This window comes from Primulina huaijiensis, chromosome 1, assembly GCF_012295235.1.
Source record: "Primulina huaijiensis isolate GDHJ02 chromosome 1, ASM1229523v2, whole genome shotgun sequence".
Lineage (NCBI taxonomy): Eukaryota > Viridiplantae > Streptophyta > Magnoliopsida > Lamiales > Gesneriaceae > Primulina > Primulina huaijiensis.
In genome coordinates this window covers 23,130,205-23,150,595 of record NC_133306.1, presented here as the reverse complement: position 1 = coordinate 23,150,595, position 20,391 = coordinate 23,130,205, and the positions used below count along the sequence as shown (strand labels likewise).

The following is a 20,391-nucleotide window of genomic DNA, read 5'->3' as shown; positions in this document are numbered from 1 at the left end:
TAATTTATGACGATCTAACAAAGCTGATACGCTCTTCAAACTTCAGAAGTAAAGAATTCAATGGGTACTTTGATAATTGATTCTACTTGGTCATATATTTGCCATTGCCAATATTTGACCATATTCCAATAATTTTATTAACTTTTCCCACGCAAAACCTCAAATCCTAGAGCTATATCAGACCCAAACTAATCCACATCAGTCGGGTCAGATCAAATCTACCGTCGATGAAGTTTCCTATACCTTTCATTCACGGTACTCGAAACTGGATCTTACTCAAAGAGATTCAACCTAGAACCAACATGCAATTGATGTCCCGATAAGTATATAGGGTGTGATTGATATACACGAAAAACTGTCGGCCAACGTAATAGAGAGCTAAGTTTCACCAGATGTAGCAGAAGAATTCATTAAACAAGCATTAAAAAAAAGGAAGAGTTCCCATTAAATTAGCTATTTTGATAAGATGACAGAATATTATCCCGGGGAGAAGTATAAAGATCCATAGAGCAAATACGAATCTTCAGTTACATCATATGTGCAAAATACACACACACTAATTAAACCATTTCCCGCTATCCAAGAATTATTTACAAGAAGCTAAAAACCACAGCAACGAAAAAAATAACGAGAGAAACCTACTGTTACATCACCAAGAATTAACATCAAATGACAAATTTTTACAATGCCCATATCCCACATGGCATAAAAAAAGCCTCTGACAGTGTTTTCTGGGTCCTAAGAACTCATCCACAGTTCATCCGCAGCTCCTGATTCACTTGAGTAACTGGTCAAAACTATGAAGATAAATTAGAGATGATATACAATAACGCATCGAGCCGAAAAAGAAAATGGCTTCAATGGCTTTGCTTAGCTAATCCTTTCAATCACTGAAAGGAGGCATCAGAATCTTCTTTGTCTTGATTTAAAACACCGCATTTAGGAACTGGTTTTTCTAACATAGACGTCCCCTTGAAAGTTACCATTTGCCAACAGATCTTTTTGTAATTCAAAAGCTGCAAATGTACAAGACCAGAATAGTACGCCAAGAAAGATTATTAGTTTTAACACGTTCAGTTCTATTTATGAAAGAAACCAGGAAAAGAGGCAGAGTTGTACCTGTTCTTCCGGTATCTTTTTAAACCCAAACTTCTCCGTCCATATTGATTTTGCCTCGTCAGTTGCTGGAAGAACAAAGCTTCTGACATTCAGAAATGCAAGTAATTTCTCGATGCATGAGTAAAGGACTTGGAAGTATCCCTGGAAATATTTGAATTTCATGAGAAGTGCCACAAATACTTCAACATCATGACAAAGATCGAAGTATATCTTGATGCAAACAAATTAAGAGTCCCTACTCATGCCACCTAACCTAGGTGGGAGAAACCATATTCAAAATCTGAAAAATTAGGTTTATCTCAACATTAAGATATTTCACGCAGCATCCGAGATGCAAGAACCCGCAGTAGGATGGCCAACATTAGCGAAATAGTACCTTCTGAGTGAATCGGACATCTATATAGTGTGTCAAGTTCTTAATCTCTGTGGAATATTTCTAAGTCCAGTCACCTTAATAAGAGTTTAAGGCATCTTTTGCACTCGCGTGAAAAGCCGTAATTCATGCCTACACTTAATAATCATGTTGTTCACATCAGAATTCAAAAAAATTACATAACAGTTTATTTGATGCTCACGTGTTCCAGCTGTTACTACTCTCCACCTAACCATAATTTTCCCCACTGATGCCAATATCATGACGTGGCAAATGCACAATTTCACAGCCAACCAAGTCCAAAACCACCAGCCACAAGGAAATGGTAAATGTTGTTGCTCCCAATTTCCAGTTTTAAGTGGCATTTTAATTTTAATAATCTGCCTTCACTTAATTAACTTCTCTGCCATCAACAATCACCCAGACACCAAATACCCTATACAATCACCGCATTAACGTTTTTCGTAAGTTCAACCACTTACACAGACAGTATAACTATTAAGTTGAGTATGCTACATTCTCTGAACTTGTCAATCCATTGTATACCAGTAATTTATGCATGATAACCAAACTTGCTTCTATAGCTGTTACTGTACCATAGAACACTTGCTTGGGATTGTTCAAGTTCTCTCTTCAGAATGGCTCCATGAGCATATCGCATATTTCTTTTGTTCTGTATTGTTAACAGATAATAATGAAATTCACCTTAAAATAGAGAACGTCTAGGACCTGGGAAATTCAAACGAAAAATAAATAGAAGGGCACCTGAGAATGAATGCTTTATTGGAGGTAGACAGCAAAATTTGGTTTTTTATTTATGTAAATGAAATATTTAAGAAAAGCATTGTCGGCATATGTGTAATCAAAAATCTAAACTAAAAATCTCCCAAACCCAGACAATCCAAAAGAACATAAATAAGCCTAAAAAGTTGGAAATGTAATATAAGAAGGACTGTTCCTGATGAATAAGAAATAAAAAAACTTACCCTGCCGTGGTTACCCTTGCGTGTTGCAGCCAGCGGGAGTTCAGCTATATCTTGTCCGAAAATTCGTAAAATCCCTGCTGATACAACTATTGAGCTGCAACATGTATGTAAGAGTAACTAAGCGTGAAAATTAAATTATCAGAAGATGAAAGGTGGAAAGTTTACAGTAATCAAAGTAGGGTGCTTACTTCACAGTCAATATCGCACAATACATTCCACTGAAGTCTTGGCCTCTAATATTCCTCCTGTCATGGAGTAAGGATTAAAAGGAAGAATATTGAGGGAGGACAAGAGCAAAGACATGAACATAGATAAGAAAAGCATACAAGGCAGATAAAAGGTTAAAGAATTAGACGATACCCATAAACCATAGAGGGGATAAAATCTCGTCCAGTTTCTGAGTCCAAAATTGGGTCAAAAGAATCCTGGAACACAAGTTGATAAGCAAATCCAATGATGCACACTTGTCTTATCCACAGAATAACATTAATGTATCAAAAAATGAAGAAAAATATAGGGCAGAAAACTAAAGCATCAATAAAGTGATCAAGTTAAAAAAAATATCTAATCAGCTTAACAGTTCATAATTAATTTGGGATGACAGTTGCAGAAAATCCTGCCAGAGAAAACCATAAGAACTTAGTATTCAGATGACTTGTTTGAGATAATAACAAACAGGTACAATACTATATGTAAGATAAAATGGAATTCACATGCATGCAACAACAGTGAACACATGCAATTTTAGTATTATTTCTAGCTGCCAATTAGCAACATTTTGATTCAGATATACTAGGGGCAATGTCATCCTAGTTAACTGGCTCCTAGTTTGGTAGAGCAAGATTATAATTTAATTAAATTCGGAACCCCGAAGCAAAGCACATTATCTAATCTACAATCAAGATAATTTTGGTTTGCAAAGTTAATGCAGGGAACAACATGAAAAAATTCTTCCCTATCTCATTGCTTTCATGAAAAAATTTCATACACGGTTGAAAAGTACACATTAAAGCTCCAAAAACAGAAAAGAAACGTTGGAAACTATCAATTATTTTTGTTTTCAGTCATTATCGGTGTGGAAGTAGAAGCTATTTACAAATGAAAGCACGTCAGACTAAAAGTTCTATCTAAAAAAATTATTTGTTTTATCAAGATTTTTCGCGCTGACAGTCATTGGTTTAACTATTCTAGTAAAGTAATAAAGCTTGCCATTGAATTCTTCTTAATTTTGTTTTTACAGAAAAATTAGAAGGCAAAGGCTGAATATGTGTTGCTCTGGGTCAGTGGTCCTTCAATCACGCACAGTTTAATTAGGCAGGAAAAAAAATTCAATTCATTATATATGTTTTTTATAGAAAAGAAACGTATGATTGGTTAGGTTCTGCTATGGTGGTTTCTTACATAAATAATTATTGAATTATCATGGAGGTGGACAATATTTTCACAAATACAAAACAAAACATGCCCAATCATTTCTATAAAACTAGAGTCACACTTTTAGATTAATCAATTTTATGCAATTTGTGATTCATCCTTCACCTAGAAGAAAGGCACTGACCAACAACCTTGTTTCTCCCCAAGACTCACTCTCGGGTACACTTAAAAACAGATCTCAGCCATCTAGATATCCATTATTTCATAGTTCTGTAACTTATAATTACCCACTAGGTAAAATTAAAAATTTACACTCAGCTCGAAACATTGTGTGTCTAGCAGCCATCTTGATATCCATTATTTCATAGTTCTGTACTTCTGTAACTAATAATTACCCACCAGGTAAAATAAAAAAAATTTACGCTAGACTCAAAACATTGTGTGTCTAGCATTGCAAGTATTTCTCAGATCTTGCCATTGACCAAACTCAATCTTACTAACTATGAAAATGAACAGTAAATATGATGCAACAGTTCTTACGTGAAATATAGCTACAGCCTGGGACAGCAACACTCTGGTTTCCCGAGAAGTAATTTTTCCATTCAAAAGCCTCCATCTCATATCAAGATCAACTTCAGCAACTGGATTCTTTTCTATATGCTTCTCCCTTACAATATTCAGAGAAGAGTCCAGGATCTTTTCAGCACCAGCATTCAGTAAATCCTGGAGAGCGGAATACATGCCCTTGCAATTCAAAGAACAGAACCATTTTCCATTTGGAAGCTCCTTCACAACAGATGCTCACAGATTCAGAGAGAAATATACAAGAGTCTAGGAACAAAAAGGTAATTGATCCAGATTAAACCTAAAAGACTGTGTGCACCTTTAGATCAGCCATCTTGCATTTTTTCAAACAGCCTACATGATATTCCTTTTCACACTGGGAAAGACCAAATTATTTTTTAGGGTATGGTACAATATAACAGAGTAAAACAACAAAAGTAAGAAAAATACCTGATCACACAGTAAAACAGTACGAGGACCAAAACCAGATTTACTGAAATCATAGCCTCTGCAAACAAAGTAACTTCATATATCAATAAAAACAATATTAACTACAATGACTATCTAACATCAGGTAAATCCAAAACGAAAAATAAAAGAATCAAGGAAACTGCTCTATATATGTGTCATGTGTGTAACCTGCAGATAACACATGCTATCAATTCAGCTTCTTCTGGGTTTTTGACAATGCGAATGCAGCGATTTGTTATCTGCTCAATGGGATCAATACCTAGAACTCTTCCAGCCGCAACAGCATTAGAATTGTGCTCAACAAACCTTTCCTTTTGGAACTTGTTCTGGCAATACGTGCAGTACCATTTGCCACGAGGAATACTCAACAAGGAGGCACATTCTGCATCGCGAGATAAAGATTGCGGTTAGACATAAGATCTGTATGAACATCGCAAATCCCTACATGTACAAAACATCGGGAGAATTTCAAAAGAAAACCCAGAATCATTTTAAGAAAATGCGGCATCAACTAGATGCAAGTATATTATAGAACAAGTTTCATAATGTTTTCCATCGAAGTGTCCCACAAAGATCTCCAGTTGATGTTCACACATTAAATTTGCCTATCATTGAGCCATATATTTAACAAGACTGAACAACGAAGAAGGGTTGTGCTAATTTGACAAACATACAGTCTACAGGATGTGCCCTGCAACCCCACAGATACAAGCACATTCAGCAAAAAGAGATTAAAAACTTTAATATAAATAAAAAGTGCTACGTTCGGACATTGAGAAGTTACTTAAAAAACTCATTTCTTAAAATAGAAAATATTGCATGCCATCCAAATCTAACACAAGCCCACACATAAATATATATGTTCGAAAAATGTGGCTCGCAAAATTTTCATATTACAGGAAAAGACGTGATTCTTCAGCTAAATGTGAAGAAAAATCAACATCAACATATGCACATCATAAATCTTAACTTCACCTTTGTGGAAGGCCCTGGGACACCCATCACAAAGCACAAGTTTCCCACCATCTGCACAAATGATGCACAAGTCATCGTTGTCTTTTGCAGATAACTTGCGCCCTTTCAACAGCGAGACAGCGAATTCATGGAGGGACACCCCATTAGAAGTGTAGATATACATATAGCTACAGAAAAACTAGAATACATAAGGAAATTAAATGGAAACAACTAAATGTTAATTCAGAAAGCTGACATTGCACAGAAAAATAATCAGAGACCACATACGGTTTCCGTCGGGAGGCACGACCAGCATGAGCTTCAAACTGAGATGGACTAACCTGCTCAAAGTAGGTAAAAAGAAATAGTACATCTGGTAAAATATGGAGCATTTCAAAGACAACATTAACACAAGTACCAGAGTGTTGCAGCAGCGACACATTATACTCGATCCCATTTTATAGCCATCACGCAATTTCTACAGAAGACAAGCGAGTGATTACAATGCTGAAATAATCTAAACAAATAGATAAATACATTCACACATTACGTGGGTGTGGATGTAAAATAACACAAAGCATCTATCTGAATCACCTTGCCATTAGAATAATAAGCAACTTCAGTTCCATCTGGTAACCCACCATCTTCAAAGACCATCCTATGCATTTTCTGATCTCTGCGAAGACCCATGAACATTTTCTAATATGGCATGTAGACGAAGTATAAATAAGACAATCAGGTTTCTGATCAGAAAACACCAAAGCTAAAAGTACAGACTTTTTAGTAATTTTTGGTGAACTCTTTGATTTTGTGGATATGCGTGCAGATCCACTTTTTAAGGGCTTGGAAAGTGACGTATTTGAAAACCTATACACCACAATAGAACAGTTGAATAGATTATTTAGTACTACAAATCAAGACATGCAAAGAATAGTCATAAACACCAACTTCTTTAAGATCTTTCTCGTAGTGTTGTTCCTCATAGATCCTTGCGAGGAATCACTACCATTAGCACGTAAATCAGAAGATGACTTCGAATGGCTTGCCAAAGCACTTCCAGAAAAGTTTGGAAATGGTTGCTGACGACTTGAACCAAGCAGAAAGAAATCAAAAGGGAGAAAAAGTTTAGGATTAAAAGAATAAATAATTTGAGTTCCAGAAACAAAAATAAATGTCAATCAACTTAAAAGAGAGAAAAATGCCCACATTTTCATTATCTTCTGCTGGCCCCTTCTCTTTGAAATCAGCAATGGGGATCTTTGCGGATATTTTGCATTACACGCCAACTCTAAATGCCTGCAAAGGGAAAATAAATGGAACACTTTCATCATTTCAATCCCTCTGAAAAGCAGTAAAGGAAATAATTGAAAAGGACCGAAACTAAAAGATGATGCATACTTTCTTCTTTTTCTTCCTCGACGACTCTTACTTTTGGGAGTGTTATGCACTTCACCATTATCAGAAATTCTCAAGCCTAAAAATGGCTCCAAAGGCCTGGAAGTGCCAAGTCAACGATTCAATTAATATTATGGGAAGTACCTAGCTTTAAGATTATCGAACTTGAGTTCATCAAATTCAATGATCTATTTTGTGTATAATTGACGAAGCTAAAAACAAAACTCAAATCGCACACCATGATACATAATTACAGCTGCATTTACTGTTTAAATTTAGGAGCTTCCATATATTAACTTCCCAACATCAAAGGAGACGAGAGGTAAGTATGGAGCTTTAAGAGTCTGAAAGTCAAGTGGAATATCAAGTTGGACATTAATATTTACAACTTCAGGCATCTAATTCATTCCCACAAATCATCGTGCATTATTTTTATTTTATCATTCAGACCTCATTTTCAAAATCTGGCAATCTTCAACGCCGTTCGAAAACTTCATATTTCTCAAAGTAATTCAACTATATAATACTCCTAGCATTAAAACTTCCAACTTGTGAAATAACATTTTCAACAGTCTCAAAATCATTAGAGTCAGGTAGCATGTTATCAGACAATAGATGAGAGTTTGAGCAAAGAGATAATCTTCAGCGCAGAGTACCTAGATTTTGTGCATCCTGCATCGACTTCTGAATTCTCAATAATCATGCAAGAATCACAAACCGGTTCCACCTCCGAAGCTGTTGCAAGAAATGGCCCTAGAAACCAAAGAACGAAATTTTTTCTTCAAAGTGTAATAGCAACCAACGCGCAGGAGTATATCGCAGAAACAAATTTATACACACCCTGGCAATTCATGCAAATAACAGATTCCTTCACAGGCATAGGGCCAACGAATTTATAAATCGTCTCTTCTAATGTCTTTACAGCTGACTTTCGGCATTCTTTGACAACATCAAGGAGGCTTTTCCCATTCTCTAAGCATATATACTGTGAGGCGCGCCGGTATGATTTACATGCATGGATCTCAAACTGACAAGGTGGGACTACCTATAATGTAAACATATCTCTTGAATCCATGCAACTCATACACAAAATATGAGAACTGGACTGAACCAAGAAATTTTAAGAAATTCAAGTGCTTACCCTAACTCCCTTGCACGAACTACACGTACACAAGATTCCAGTATCTTTTATGCTACCACGTAGTGGAAATCCCTATAGAGATAATATGTCCAATCAGATGCAACAAGCAGTAAAAAACTTTTGGGCAAGGAATCGATATCTTCAATTCGGAATCTCATGATTAAAGTCGCATCCAAAAGTTTACAGTTCAACAAGTTTTAACAGTTTCACTTCTGGAGTCTGGACTCAATACAAGTTCATGTGAGTATTCATGCATCTCAGTCAAATCCAGTTTCCATGAGTTGGATTAGCATGTGAAAGGCTAATCTGCTCTTTTCATCATAAAACCTTGGTGAGAGAACAAACATATAAGAATCATTTTCATCACATTTTCTAGCCAGCATGTAAATTTATTGACCTAATTAATTTATAAGCCCTCAGCATTCATCTTCACAAATACATGGTACAATACATTGATGATTACAGCAATTTCAATTGTTTAATTCGCATAATATGATAATAACCATGATGGACAAATTTTTTAAGAAAATTTAAGAAAGAGAAAAATCATTTGTATTTCCTTGGCTATCTTGTTGGATTAAATATCTTCTTGGATTTTAAATTTTAAAGGGGGGAACTTTAAAAAATCATTTATCTTTGTTAAATATTACACATGTGTTATTGCATTAAATACGTACAATCCCAACACCTCCGTATTCATAAAAATCAATTACTTGGAATTACTAGTCAAATCGGTCATTCATAAGGAAAGAACAAAGCAACAAAATTTTTTTTATTATTTTTGCCCTTTTATTTTTAGTTTATCCGATCATACGATATGCCCAAATAATCATGACAATATCAATTTTTGTCATTGATTCTATTCCGTAAAAGAATCAGAAAAGCCTTCTTCATGAGTTTGATTTCAAGCAATGTTGTAAATGGCGGGAGGCAGTGACGGGACGGTCGGTGACCACCTCGGCCGCCTAGGCAGTGACCAGACGGTTGAATTATTTAAGTAATTTTTTATAGATAATCATATATAATCATGCAATATAATCACAAATAGTCATCATTTTTTTATGTAAGATGCGTAATTAAATAATGTTTAAACATAAAGAAGCTTCATACAATATAATATCATCTAGATAATGTGCAAATAAATATATAAACTCCTCATCGGATGCTTTAAGAGATGCTTCAACTTGTTCTACAACACCCGCAATATGATGTTTCATACTATAAACTCCTCCTTTAACAAGCATCTTACACAACTTGCATGTGATCAAATCCTTTTTTTCTTTATTATACAACACCTCATATTCCCAAACAATATCATTAGACTTTGGCTTAAATTTCAATTCTGGTTGTTTATCATTTTCCGCCATTAATCTTCAACAATAAATCAATAATAATTGGAAAAAGAAAACAAATTTGATTTTTGAAATCACAAAATCTGAAATATTATAAAAAAATATCTTAAATAATAAATAAACAATTCCTAACCTAAAGCTTCTTGCTACTGCCGGTGACGGCGGTGGACAGTTTGTGTGGTGTGATTAGTGGCTGATAGTGAGAAGGAGTGAGAACAAAAAGTTTAAAAAAAAGAAAGTGGAGTGTGATTTAAATAACAAGAATTTTGATTTTTAAATTAGTTGACTTTGACTAAGTTTTTAAAATTTGTGTTAACTACAACTTAAAAATGCTGACTGCCTCACCCGGACCGCCTGCTCGCCGCCTCATGCGTAGGCGGGGGGCGTCGAGGGCCGCCTACCACCTAGACACCGCCTAAGCGGCCAACTCAACCGCCATTTAGAACACTGATTTCAAGGAACAGTTAAGTGGCTGCTAGCACAAATCCGCATTTGAGATGTAATTCGCTGATTCATCCATTGTATATTGATAGATTTAAGTTGCATTTAAGATGTACTAAGAAACTATACTTACCACTCCAAGGAGGAACCTAAAAAAATTTATGTATTCTATTGTGTAATTATGCTCTATTTTAATATTTAATTTATTGGAAGGAGAAAGGATATTTATCCTAAGGAAGAAAAATGGGAGAAAAGATTGTTCAACAGAATCCAGCTCCACCCCTAAACCTCCACCCCTACTTATCTCCCCATCGGACAGCCAGTGCACACACATTACAAGTCCTTTTTAAAAGGAACTAGAAATTGGACCGATGGATTAACAATACTAAAATTCTGAAGTATAATAAGTGATTCAACACCCGGAAAAGAAATTAAAGGCTAATGCTAAAAACAGCAACAATAACTAATACATAAATTTTGAGAAATAGATAATTGAATAATAATCAGCTGAGAAAAGTTACAGAGAAGAATACCCTCTTGCCGCCATTGTAGAAAACTGGATACCCTTCCAGCAATCCAGTCTCAAAAAGCTCCTTCACTGTTGTCGGCCTCCCTTTTATCGCAATTTTCTTAGAAATCTCTGTCTTCCTTGCATTTGGACTAGCCATCACATTCAACTCCTCACTCTCCAATTCCTCCACTTCCAAAGAGATTGCATCTTGTAAACCCCCAGGAAACTCACTTTCCAGTTTCTCATCCTTAGACTTAATTATCGTAAACCTTCTTGTTCCATTGCTCCTCGCCACAGATGCAGCCTCGACCATTGGCTCCTCTTTTACTTCAACCTCCACCATTTCACCATCTACATAGCCAGAATCACCCAAATTACCCGCATTCCCACCCGCACACACCGTATCACCACCATGATCTCCAACTTCACCATTAGAAACCACGGCCTCGTCACCTTTGCTGCAAATTCCCGAATTACCCCTCACTTCACCAAAACACCGAATCCCTCCCCGGCTTACCCTCTTCAACCTCTTACTCCTTGTATATACAGCGAACCCATTCGCCTCACTAGGCCGAACTCTAGTGACATAGCCTTTATCCACACAATCCAACCCGGCCGATTCAGACCGGCTGGGGTAATCGGATCCAAACTCGGTCCCCTTTATCTGAACTGAACTCTCAATTTTCAGCCCTAATTCCCGATTTATCACTGTTTTATCGTCCTCTTCCATAATTCTTTAAATCCACTGATGCTGTGCAAGTGAACACAGCAACAGATGACAAAGACAGAATTCAGTAACCGATCCACGTCAAAAATCGAACACAGTAGCATGCATCGAAGAGGTAAAAGGACTCAAATCAAGCAGCGAAAGATAGAAAGATGGAAGGTGTGAGTGAGAATCTTTTAAAACCTACTAAATGACGGGTTCCATTTCCTGCAGCGGACTCCTTGGTAAACTCGCAGTCCAATACTCTAGTTGGAACTGACATCGCGTTTTAGAAAGAACCCTGGACAAAAAACGTTTTACCTTTCTGGCCAATTACAACTAAGATCGCGTTTACGCAGAATCGTGATGACTTTGCTAAATTCGAATACTAGTCGGGCGTAGCATACTCGTATCTATGCGCTTTATGCATTACATACTTGTTTCGTGCCTCTCCAAAAATTATGCTGCTTGATTAGAAAATATTTGAAAAGTTTGCCCATTCAAAAAGGGTAATACATTGATGTATATGGTAAAAAAAAGTAGTTTATGCTACATTAGGATAGTCGGATTTACGTGGAGAAATGTGATTTGACGATGAATTTTAAATGACGTTTTTTTATGAATTTGAAATATATTATAATCATTAATAAATGTTTTTAAACTAATTGAATTTTAATTTGAATTTGAAGTTTACTCACATTTAAATGATTCGAGGTCAAATAAATTAAATTCTTCGATCCACATTATAAGTTTCAAGAGAAATAAATTATTTAATGGAGTGATGGATAAAAATCATGAGCCATTTTCGGCCAAGCAAAATGATTGGGCTAAAAATAAATTCAGCCCAATTAATTTAGCTCAAGTCCGATAAAATAAATAGTTCGGAAAAAAATTAAATAGAGGTCAATTATATGTTCAATTGTGGTTGAAGAATGTGAAAAGTTGAAAATAAAAGCACTTTGGCTTTTTCCATTTTAGATTTCAGCCACTTTTATTATAATTTCATGTTTTGTGAATTTGTTTTGATTTGTAAATACTAAATACATAATATTCATAAAAAATATATAATCATGTCAGAAGTTTATTTCTTCAATTTTCAGTGTTATATTTTTTTGTGGGTTTATGGTAAGTTTGTTAGCTTAGGATATTAGAATTAACAATCAATTTTTTTCGTATTGTCATAAAATATGTGCTAACACCTTCTTGATGTACATTCCATTTTAAATAAATTATAAAATATGACATGGTGGTGTGTAAATTAAATGTGCAAATCTAGAAATGGGGGATCATAAATTATGAAAATAGTCCTAAGTCAAGCCTCAAATATTTAATTTTCTTCCTTTTTTATCATTAGAAGTCAAAGTCAAGCCAATTAATTATTAAAAAAACATTATAGTCAATATACACACAAAATCAAACGTCGACGGCTTCGATATTTATGAATTTTGGTTCGTACTGAAAAATGTAATTACATGAGTTATTATGATGCAAAGTATTTATTTTTTTCCAAAAATATGTACCATTTATTCCTTTGAAATTTGGATATAAATATAAATCTCAGCCTAATAGTTGTACCATTTAAGTTAATAGTTCGTTTCACCAACCAAAAGTTGCTCACCATTTGTGCTCGAAACCAGAGCCAGGTTTCTTCACGCAATAAAAAAGAGCTAGGTCCATATAATGGCACGAACTAAATTAAAATTATATATATTGGTTTAATAAAAATCTCTTACGAGATCATCTCACAAGTTAATTTTGTTAGATGAATCTCCAATCCGACTCAACTCTTGAAAAATATTGTTTTTAGAGTAAGTATATTGTGCGATAGTCTCAATAATCTATATCCACAATAGGGGTCGACCCGACCTATGCCTAACATTAAAAATAATAGTTTTGACATAAAAAATAATATTTTTTCATGAATTTAGTCAGATTGGATATTCGTATAACGAAATTAACCTGTGAGATTGTTTCACAAGAGTTTTTGTATATTTTTTATGTCAAAAATATTATTTTTCATTGTATATATGAACCGAGTTGACCTGTCTCACGGATATAGATCCGTAAATGAAGGGAAAAAGTGTTTGGCTGCCCATGATTTAAAAAAATTCATGTTATGTTTTGAATTTTGTTAATAAACACGAGGACGAAATATATTTAGAAAGAATTAGACTGGTATACTTTTAAAATTATCATCGGAATTTTTCATTCAAAGAAAGATACCTGCACGTAGTACGGCCCTAACAATCTGCCCAAATTCAATTTTATGGCGCCTATTCTAATTTGGAAGCATCGCCTATTCATTAAGATCAATATTTTGATAAAGATTTGAGATTAATGAATATCTTAATTAAGGATAAATAAATAAATTAAGATCAATATTTTAAAAAAAATAATCATGATAATATTTTACAAGTATCAACTTAGCTTGATCCAGTTGTTTGAACTTAAATATTTAGTACAATATAGGACATTCGTTGAACCTAAATATGCAGACAAGACATGAACAATATTTAAATGGGATATAATTAATCATTCACTGACGCTACTTGCCATAAAAAATAAGTAATTATCTTATATTTAATGAAGCCCTCGAAATCCTATATTTTTCAAAGGGATACAATGTTTTCTGCACTCAATGATCTTAGTACTCATGCACTAATAAATAACTTATATGCAACATTACATATTTTACAAAAAAAAAAACGTAAACATTAAAATAATTATTCCCTACTCGAATTCTTGCAATTTCAATTTCCTGGACTCGAGAAAATTCTTCTTTGTGGAGTCGCAAGATTTAATATACTCTAGAAAGCTAGCAAAATTTGTATCTTTGTACCGCCGTGGGCTTCCGTCGCTGATAAGCTTAGGCGACGGGCGCACGGTGCTTGTGAAAGGAAAACTGTGCAAGGACGCAACTGAAACGCGATATCTTGTATTATTTACAAGAACTCTGTGTAACACGCTTTTGTATTTACCGTTGCTGAATATCTGCAAACAAAAATCAAGAAAACTTAAGATTCTTACACATGATATGAAGAGTGTTTATATATGTATATATGTATACCTCGAGGTGATCTCCGACGTTGACGACGAAGGATCCAGGTACGGGTTGGACGGTGACCCATTTGTCTTGGTGGTGTATCTGGAGACCCTTGACCTCGTCTTGTAGGAGCAAAGTGAGGAACCCGTAATCAGAATGAGGTGGCATTCCAAAAGTCAAGTCGGGTTCGGGGCATGGCGGGTAGCAGTTAACTACCATTAGCTGGCTCCCATTCTCGAATTCTTTGGATAATTCATTCAGCTTGTCTGACTCTGTTCCCTTCTTCCTGCTGTCTTTTAGCCCCAGACTCTCGGCTATGGCTTCCACCAACATTAGGAACAAGAATCTCGTTTCTTCGGCGTAGGCAGCCACCAATTGCCTAACAAATTTAGTTATTTTTTAGCACGATATATACATAAATATATGTAGGGTTTAATGTATATTGTACGTACGTAGAGAACTTGTAATTTTGTACCAATTATGAAGGGTTGAGAAAACATCAATTTTGGAGTTTTAGACAAAAATACGTAGGATAATTTAACTTTATATAAATGTTTGTACGTGTTGACATAATTCTCGTACTTGACGTGGTCCTAACCTGAAATCCAGCGGAGTAGAAGGCCAATGAGGAAGAGCATCTTCTATAGGGTGACACACCAGCTTCAAAAAATCTCTCCAACAAAAGACACCGTCTTTGGCCTGATTGAAACTGGTCCCGTATCGCACCGGGGAGCTCGTATCCGCCGACATGTACTTCTCCCTTTCGGCCAACGGCAACTCGAAAAATCTTCTGCTTACATTCACCATGTTGCTGATGATCTCATCTGGGATTCCATGATTCACAAGCTGTAACAAATATGTAGATTTCTGTCAATTAATTCAGTCGTAATGAAAAAAAAAGTGTAATGTGATCAGAATATACAAACGTTAAAAAAGTTCTAAGGTGAGGCTTCTCCTAAATTTTAAAATAAGATCATAATCTGATTCAAAATTTGTAAACCTCGATAATTTTTGTCTGAAATGAGCGGTTTTTTTTTTTTTAAAAAAAAGAACACTTTCACTTCTTCGCTTCTGAACAATAACGGTATTCTGGGATCATGAACAAGCTACGAACCTGGAAAAAACCATAATTTTCGCAGGCGTAAGCGAGAGATTTAAGAACTTGTGATCTATTACATCCCTGTAATTCGGCAAAATCAATTACAGGCAGCTGAAGATTGATCTCGGGTTCACTAGATTTTTCGCTACCGATCGCATTTGGCCTTTCGGAAACAGGCAATATGTATTTCCGGGGAACATGCTTGATCCCATTTTCGTACAGGTTTTTGACTCCTTTCTGGTACTCAATTTCCAGGGCGTCCTGATTCCTTAGTTTCCCCGAGACTGCCATTGCTGGAGACATTTTTATAACACAGTGGAAGATGAATGGATGGATACAGATAGTATTGAAGCAATAGGATCGGTATATGAATATGTGTATATCCCACCTGAATTATTATTACTCACGTGAAATGGATAGATAGAAGATGGGAATCTAGAGAACCAAAATGTGTGTATTTATAGGGGTAAATCCATAGAGCCTCGTGTCTTTTTGAAAAGGTCTAAAGCCTTTACAAAAATCAATAATTAATGGTTGACATTATCGTGTCGACAATTTCTTATGATATACATGCATTTTAAGCATAATCATATGAAATTATCCCGAAATCAAATAGAGTTTTCGAAATAGAATATCTTAAGTACATATGGCATCAAAATTTCAGAATTTGGGAACCCTTATTTCCGGAGGATTTCATTCATAAACGCATTAAAAGTATGTGCATATATGACAAAAAATTATGGACCTCCAATTTTCAGTCATCAACTTATAGATAAAGAAAATCTGGCTCGTTAATTTTTCAAAAAAGATCTTTTAACATTTGAACAAAAAGATTGGGTTTTGTCCGTAAAATATGTGAAATTGTCTCTTTTTTATTGGGTAAATCTTGAGGCTGCAGTGTAAAGAGGGGATGGGATCTCGATTGGAGGCTGTGGTGTCTTTAAAAAAAGTAAGCAGTTTTGAGACAAAAAATGGTTTTGGTTCTATGAACTGGTTTTTGATATTATACTGCGTAAACCGTTGACAAATGGGTGCGACGAGTAGATGTTGTAGGGACAGGAGACGCCATCCATAGATTTCTTGTAATATCCAGTTTTGGTATGTTTGGTAAGGTTATAAATGAACCGGTTCCAGGTGATTCCAAAAATATTTGATTTACATTCAAGTTTATCAAATTTGAGTCGAACTTGAACATGTTCGAATTAGTCAAAATTATTTTGTTCGATAGTTCACGAACCGTAATATTTTATTAATTTAATATTATTATATATTAAATAAATAAAAGCCTTTGGTGTACATATTTTCGAGCAAAGTTGGCAAACATGTTCGAATATTTCGTGCCGAACTAGAATTCGAGCTTTAATTCGAACCAAATTCGAGCCAAATTTTTTAAATTATTTTCGAATTTCGACTCAAGCTTAAACTCGAATAGAACTAATTCGAACAAAATTCGAACATTCATATTTCAGTCATATTTTGCTGTTTGGGTTCATTTACATTTATGTGAACACCGATGAGGTAACACTAATGTTAATATAGATGTGCACGGTAGATATAGCATATGTGCTGATTTTTTGCTGGATTATTTCTTCACACATCAATATTGACCCTACAAACCCACGAGTTTGACAAATTATATCTATTGCAATCTCATTTCATCTTCGTCTCCCAAGATTTTTGAGCCCCGTGATTAATTCAAATGTATAGTTATTTAACATGTACGTAGTACTTTGATTAAGGCACACTAGCTAGAGCACATAAATGTGCTAGAATCTTAGACGCAAGGTGCGCACGAAAGTAACTTTATCAAGTGTAGCTTCTCTTCGATGCGACGTTCAATTTTAGTTGCCATTTTTTGTTTTAAAGAAGCCGATTGTGCTCGGATGAATATATTTGATATAATGATTTTTGTCTTGCTTAAATTGAGAAAATTCAAGAGTATCTCCATAATAACTTTGGTAGATTTTCAAATACATTCAATAAAGATGTCATTTTAATTTATTTTTCACATCATCTCTTCGTTCGAAAGAAATCCATCAATTCAAACTCAACCTAAACGCTTTCAAAGGCCTCAAACGATTGTATTTTCAAGCCTAATTGTTATCATGCATGATCAAACACAAAATTATTTTTTATCACTATTATTAACCAATCATTGATAATTACCGACATGTACACAAAATATACGGACCCTCCGATCTTGAAATCTAATACATATACATGTCACTAATTGTAGGTAGAAATAGCCTATGTTAAGGTCTTGAATTAATTAGCCCACTTGTTTACACTGTGTGTACGTTTACATTGTTTTCGAGACTTGATTTATTCTTGTTACGCCATTCTTGACTTTAAACTAATTTTGATCGGACGTTTCCGAATTAGGGCTGTTGGTCACATGAACGACTTGGTCAACTCGAAAATGGACCTCGGATCGGATCGAGTACACCAGATTTGGCCAACCCACAGGGAATTTTGCTGTCAACTCCCTAGTCAATCAATAACCCTAATTTAGTTCCATATCGACTCGTTTTTTTATCCAATACACTTGACATTAAAAAAACAGGTAACTAGTGACTGTCAACACTGTTTATTAAGCGTGTAAATAAGTCGAGCTGCTTGTAAGGAGCTCCGTCAAAATCATGTTCAAATCAAGCTTGAATGTGTTACGTCTCAAACCCGAATTCGACATATATATACACATCTTTTATTATAGGTATGTAAGACCAAAACACGACCATCATACTAATTACGACTTACGGCTAGTCGATAACAACCAAGTTTCAATTATCTCCTTTGGCTGCCGTTGTCATCTTTTACGTGAAATAATAATAATAATTAACTTCGATCAATTAACCAACAAAGGCCGGCTAATTTATTAGGCTCCTATAAGAGTGTGTTTGGATGAATGTATTTGATATAATGATTTTTGTCTTGCTTAGATAGAGAAAATTCAAAGGTACGTATCTCAATAATAACTATGGTAGATTTTCAAATACATCCAAATAAGGGTGTCATTTTAATTCATTTTTCAAATCATCTCTTCGTTCAAAGCAAATCCATCGATTCAAACTCAACCTAAACGCTTTCACAAGCCTAAGACAACTGCATTTTCAAGTCTAATTGTCATCATGCATGATCAAACACAAAAAGCCTAAGACAACTGCATTTTCAAGCATAATAACAGGGTCGAGGGGTACGTATCCAACTCAGCAATTTTAAATTGCATACACGTTTCTTAATTAAATGAGTCATAATTGTCCAGGGCTAATGTACATGCATATTTCTTGAAAAATTATTTTATATTTTTACTATTGATTCATAAAATTTATATTAAGTATTGACAAGGTTTGCTGATTCACAACACACTCGAAACATCAACAGCGTTATTTCATAATATTTTATGATACTCTAAAAAGTAAACTTCTGACGCGATATGGGAAATAAAAATATATTATAACAAATTTAAGATTCATATTTTAAGATATTTGATGTTAATATCTTTGTAATTTTAGCAAAATTTATGATATAAATAGTATTAATTAATAAATTTTTTATATTACAGTTGTTTTAAAATCCTTACATAATTAAGCGTGTGTGTGTATATATTTGACATGAAATTTTAATTAAATTAATATTCCAATACCTTACACTAAAAAAGCTAGAAATAGTCTAGGCCAAATATCTTCCAAAAATGAAAACTAAATTCAGTTTTCGAAATCACGATCGATTACTAGCATTTAGTCCCGGTTCCAGAAAATAGAGAAGAATTAAAAAAAAAAAACCAAAACTAAAATAATGCGAAAGTATAGTCGATCGGAATTATAAATAAAATTAAGTTTTAAGGTCCTATATGCAATCTAAACGACTTAATTTTCATAAATTAAATATAATCCATATTTTTATTTTTTAATAAAGAGTTAAATATTTATAATATGATTTTTAAATTATTGAAAAAATAGTTCAATGTCTCATAGATTATAATGCCTACGTAAGCATACGTATAATCCCCAAACCATGCATATATATATATATATAAAGTAGTTGACCTCAAAATTTTATTAATTTTAAAATACTACCAATATACTATTTTGGGGACTTCTGCTTTTTGACGCGTTAGAAGCATAGACAATATATAATATAATAAACTATAATTTATCTACACAGATGTTTATAATATGTTATCACAACTCCTCAAAAGTTACAAAATTCAGATTTATTTTAATTGGATTATATATAGGAAACATGTCGATTTTAGTCTCGTATAAATTGAGTTGTGAAATTTTCAGTCTTGTTATTTTTAATGCGTAAAACCTAGTTGGATGTCGAAGCCTTGTTTGTGGTTAAACTGTGTGTGTATATAATATAACATAGACCACATGGAAGTTAGATTCTAAGTACCAGTAACCCTTATATAAATAAACTAATAAAATAAATAAATAAAACTTTAACAAATATACGTACGATGGATATATAGGTGCTATTCGACCACTAAATTTTATGAAATCAATTACGTTATCCACCTTTATATACTTAAAATTTTTGAGCCTATAAAGTAATATAATTTATTATGAATGTTAGGATCGATTTTGACTACTTGGTTGAGGGTATAAACGAGTTGATTAAGCTCTCTAAATTTTTTTAAAGATGTATCTCCATATTTATGAATATTCTAGTCGATTTTCGAGCTGCTATCTCATTGTACTAATTTTATTGATTCGATTCAAAATCGAATACAAATAAAATATCCAAACTTGCTACATTATATTTCGAAAAAAAATTGGATCTATTTTTTAATAATATAAATAATTACATATAAGAATAATTTCATTCCGGATATCATGTTATCAATTAATCAATATATA

At 34.2% G+C, this 20,391-nt stretch overlaps 2 protein-coding genes across 3 annotated transcripts; both read right to left on the bottom strand.

The window, feature by feature from the left end:
- Positions 1-477: 477 nt before the first annotated feature.
- LOC140985879 (uncharacterized) lies at positions 478-11,675 on the bottom strand. Of its 2 annotated transcripts, XM_073453826.1 has the most exons (21): positions 10,704-11,674; positions 8,378-8,449; positions 8,077-8,281; positions 7,893-7,989; positions 7,240-7,335; positions 7,048-7,137; positions 6,790-6,927; positions 6,619-6,708; positions 6,436-6,517; positions 6,260-6,319; positions 6,130-6,182; positions 5,863-6,029; positions 5,056-5,269; positions 4,867-4,924; positions 4,736-4,792; positions 4,393-4,638; positions 2,839-2,903; positions 2,667-2,723; positions 2,479-2,572; positions 1,120-1,260; positions 478-1,016 (listed from the first exon to the last, which is right to left on the bottom strand). In XM_073453826.1, the coding sequence occupies exons 1-21, from the start codon at positions 11,409-11,411 to the stop codon at positions 888-890; spliced, it is 2,919 nt and encodes a 972-aa protein (XP_073309927.1). In that variant the 5' UTR covers positions 11,412-11,674; the 3' UTR covers positions 478-887. The 2 variants fall into 2 exon arrangements, with proteins under 2 accessions (XP_073309927.1, XP_073309931.1); XM_073453830.1 differs by lacking the exon at positions 6,619-6,708 and having other exon boundaries at positions 10,704-11,675.
- Positions 11,676-13,943: 2,268 nt separating this feature from the next.
- On the bottom strand, positions 13,944-15,950 carry LOC140963927 (probable 2-oxoglutarate-dependent dioxygenase SLC1). The gene is made up of 4 exons (XM_073423423.1): positions 15,545-15,950; positions 15,029-15,276; positions 14,455-14,809; positions 13,944-14,378 (listed from the first exon to the last, which is right to left on the bottom strand). Exons 1-4 carry the CDS (start codon positions 15,830-15,832, stop codon positions 14,118-14,120), a joined length of 1,152 nt encoding a protein of 383 aa, XP_073279524.1. The 5' UTR covers positions 15,833-15,950; the 3' UTR covers positions 13,944-14,117.
- Positions 15,951-20,391: the final 4,441 nt, after the last annotated feature.

Coding starts and splice junctions, on each gene's coding strand:
- LOC140985879 (XM_073453826.1), bottom strand. CDS start 11,411: ATGGAAGAGGACGATAAAACAGTGATAAATCGGGAATTAGGGCTGAAA. Junction 7,138..7,239: donor CGAGGAAGAAAAAGAAGAAA/GTATGCATCATC, acceptor TTCCCTTTGCAG/GCATTTAGAGTTGGCGTGTA. Junction 1,017..1,119: donor AAAAGATACCGGAAGAACAG/GTACAACTCTGC, acceptor GTACATTTGCAG/CTTTTGAATTACAAAAAGAT.
- LOC140963927 (XM_073423423.1), bottom strand. CDS start 15,832: ATGTCTCCAGCAATGGCAGTCTCGGGGAAACTAAGGAATCAGGACGCC. Junction 14,810..15,028: donor TCTACTCCGCTGGATTTCAG/GTTAGGACCACG, acceptor TAAATTTGTTAG/GCAATTGGTGGCTGCCTACG. Junction 14,379..14,454: donor ACGTCGGAGATCACCTCGAG/GTATACATATAT, acceptor TTTTGTTTGCAG/ATATTCAGCAACGGTAAATA.